The sequence below is a fragment of the Caenorhabditis remanei genome, chromosome II (assembly GCF_010183535.1).
Source record: "Caenorhabditis remanei strain PX506 chromosome II, whole genome shotgun sequence".
NCBI classification, from domain to species: Eukaryota; Metazoa; Nematoda; class Chromadorea; order Rhabditida; family Rhabditidae; genus Caenorhabditis; species Caenorhabditis remanei.
In genome coordinates, this window is record NC_071329.1 from 5,033,528 (window position 1) to 5,037,075 (window position 3,548).

At 41.7% G+C, this 3,548-nt stretch overlaps 1 protein-coding gene across 1 annotated transcript; it reads left to right on the forward strand.

The window, feature by feature from the left end:
- Nucleotides 1-1,742: 1,742 nt before the first annotated feature.
- On the forward strand, nt 1,743-2,852 carry GCK72_004616 (uncharacterized protein; the record flags this gene model as incomplete). Its single annotated transcript, XM_003104257.2, has 3 exons — nt 1,743-2,003; nt 2,263-2,625; nt 2,670-2,852. The coding sequence occupies 3 exons, from the start codon at nt 1,743-1,745 to the stop codon at nt 2,850-2,852; spliced, it is 807 nt and encodes a 268-aa protein (XP_003104305.2).
- Between the last annotated feature and the right edge of the window lie 696 nt (nt 2,853-3,548).

A 3,548-nucleotide genomic window follows, 5' to 3' on the forward strand; every position in this document is an offset into this window, starting at 1 on the left:
TCCAGCTACGACACCGACAACGAGAACAATCACTCGGACGACGACGAGGGCACCTTAGACGCCTCAGACGGCGAAAACACTCGAAAACGTAAAATCCCCGTCGCCGCTGCCGCCAAGTCGAAATCACTCGTCGACTCGCCACGTGTCATCATTCCGACGACAAAAGAGAAGATGTCATCGATTGAATCACTTCTGAAGGAGGCGATGCGTCAGGAGTGCTCATGGCCATTCTTGCAACCTGTGGATCCGAAAGAAGTTCCAGATTATTATGACGTCATCGAGCGACCGATGGATTTGAGAACTATGATGAATAAGATCAAACAGAGGGTTTATAACAAACCGGCGGAGGTAAGACCCGAGATGACTGGCGTGACGTTTGGCGCGCTTTTTTAGGAAGCCTGGGGTGCCTTTGGCGCGTTTTCGACATCCAGACAACTTCCCAGGTAGACAGACCAAAAGTCGATAAGAAAATTTAATGTGTGGCGTGACGTTAGGCGCGTTTTTGAATCCCGTGATATTCGAAAAATCGTTAATGAAGCCGAGCGGTTGGCGTGCCTTCAGCGCGTTTCTTTTCTTGTTTTACAGATTTTGGACATCCGGACAAACCTTACTGACAGACTGACAGACAAAAAGTCGCTTAGAAAGTTTCATGGCTGGGGTGACGTTAGCGCGTTTTTAGAACACCGAAATATTCGAAAATCGTTAATGAAGTCGAGGGGTTGGCGTGTCTTAAGCGCGATTTTTTTGTTTTACATATTTCGGACATCCGGACGAACTTTACAGACAGATGGACCAAAAAACGGTGGAAAAATTATATGGCTGGGGTGACGTTGGCGCGTTTTTAGGAAACTTTAAGAATTCTAAGCTCCGCCCACTTTTACAATTTCCCTTTTTTCCAGATTCGTGTCGATTTCGAGCAAATTCTGACGAATTGTGAAACGTACAACGAGACTGAAAGTGAGATCTATCAACTGTCACGCGAACTTCAAGACTTTGTGACCGCCCGTCTCGACGCAATCATCGATCAATAAATCTGAAAATATCGATCAATTTTTTTTTTGAAAAAAAATATTTTTGTTAAATGATTTAGCCTCTTTCTAATTGTTGATTTTATATCTATAGGATATATTCATTTTTGTTAATTTTCTTTTTCCTTTTTGACTGTAAATCCTACTTAAACTCATTCATATCTGAAATATTACCAACACTTTCGTATCTCACTTTCCCTCTTTTACTCATTTTGAGAATTTTCGCTCTGAAAATTGATTCATTCTCATATCTATCTTCCACCCCCCACTTTCCCAATGATCTTACCTCATTTCTGTCTGAAAATCTCGGTTCGAGTCGGCAGACTCCGCCCCCTTCTTCACATATTGATTATTTTGTTATTTTGTGTGTCCCTTTAAATGGATGAAGAAAAAAAAAGAAATTGCATTTTTCTGTTTTTAGAACTATTTTAGTGTATAATTACCGCTATGAATGTATTTATTTTGAAGTTTGGTGGCCGAGAAAAAGCTAGGCGACTGATTTAGGAACATTTTGAAAACCTTATATTTGGTGGCCTAGGAACAGCTAGGCCACACAATATGTGCCGTTTTTCTTATTTTCGCTTCTCCGCTGACCGCGGCCTAACTTTCCCCCACGGTGGCCTGACTTTACTGCCTCCCTCGAATCTCACTTTTCTTCCATCAAAAAATAGTGGCCTAACTTTCCTGCCATGGCCTAGTTTTTTGTTTTCAGACATGACCGCCCGCTTCACAAAATTTCTTGCCAACACATTCAAACTCGCCACCAGCGATGTGGCCAATCAATACGCCCTCCCTGTGAAATCAATGACCGGCGCATTCGTGAGCAGTTATGGAGCCAAAAAATCGAGGAGGCTCAACGAGAAAGTGGTGGAATCAATGGGAGTGGGAAGAGACGATTTCGTGTTTGAAATCGGATTCGGAAGGGGTGATGCGATGGGAATGTGCTTTGAGAAGGTTAAAGAGGGACGGGGAATGGTGAGTTGTGGGGAGTGGATTACTGTAACTGAGGGAGGAGCTCCGTGGAGTCTTTGAGTGTCGTCGGTCGCGGGGCGTACGTGCGTCACGTACAGTAGTGGCCATAATTCTAACAGCTTTGACCGCTTTCAGTAGAAAATATCCAGTTTTGAGAATGTGTCATGGTATTACGAGTATGTTGCGAGTTCAATTTGTCAAATTTTCAAATTTGCCGCCAAACCTGTCGAAGCACGATAAATCTATACCCCAACACTTCCAGATCTTCGGAGTGGAACGTTCCGGCTACATGAACGAGCGAGCCTTCAAACGATTCGTTCTGGAAATTGCTGAAACCGACAAAATCCGTATCGACTCGGCGGTCGACCTCCGCAATCTACCGTACCCCACCGATCTATTCAATCATGTATTCCACGTGGATTTGTTCTATTTCTTACAACAAGACTCGCTAGTCGATATCAATCGGGAACTTTTGAGAGTACTGAAACCAGGTGGTACACTGACATGTGGAATGCAATTTGATCGATTGAAAAAGCTGACAGAGCATCGGATTCTCGAAGAGACTCAATGGGATCCGATGAGATATTTGTGGGCGTTAGAAGCAGCGGAGTTTAGTGATGTGAAGGTAGGAAACTGCGCTCTAATCGGAAAAAATTCCAAATATTTCAGATCAACTACCACACGGATCCTCAAATGGGTGAATATCAAATAATCTCTGCACGAAAATCGACGGACCCTCTAGACGGTCAGGATCCGGAGGAATTGATGGAAAAGTTGTCGATGGATATGAAGAAAGAGAGATTAGCTGTGGCGATGATGAATGATAAGAAGGATGCCGAGGACAGTTTATAAATTGTTCTTTTGTTGTTATAATTAGTGATTTTTCATTGGATAATTGTTTGTAGATCACTTCTGTTATAGAATAATAAACTATTGCAAGATTTTCAAAAGCTTTACTATACTTTACCATGATAATTTTGAAGTTCTATATACCATTTTACATATTTTGTTTTTAAAACGTTTAAAAATGATAAAGATCATTGGCCATGCAGGCTTAGAAACTTCGCTTCACAACATTTGGCGAATGGAACTTAATGAAGATCAATCTGCAGCACGTCAGCTTTCAATAGGTTTGCATCGGCAAGAATTCAAGTAAGCGAAAAAAGACCTGATCTGACACGGAATTCGCTCCACTCTCATCTAAATTTTACATGTTTTCAGGATGCGCTTGAACTCCATCTTATTGTCAACAATCAAAAAGCGTAGAATTTATTCACTCCATATGCAACATGTGCAAAGTCTACCAAGCTATTTCTGAGATATCCATTCCAAACGCACTGATGTTTGAAACAATAACATATAATAAGATTATCTTCAACAAATTTGAGCGAATGCGGCAAGTATCAATAACAAAAGGCGTTCCGTCTACAAAAGTTAGCTATTGAGAATTCTCTCTTTTAGAACGACAGTATCAACAAATCAGGGACTGCCGTTCTTTACATCTTCTCTCTTTCTGTCGCGCTCAGTAGACCGCTTCTTTTCTAATTT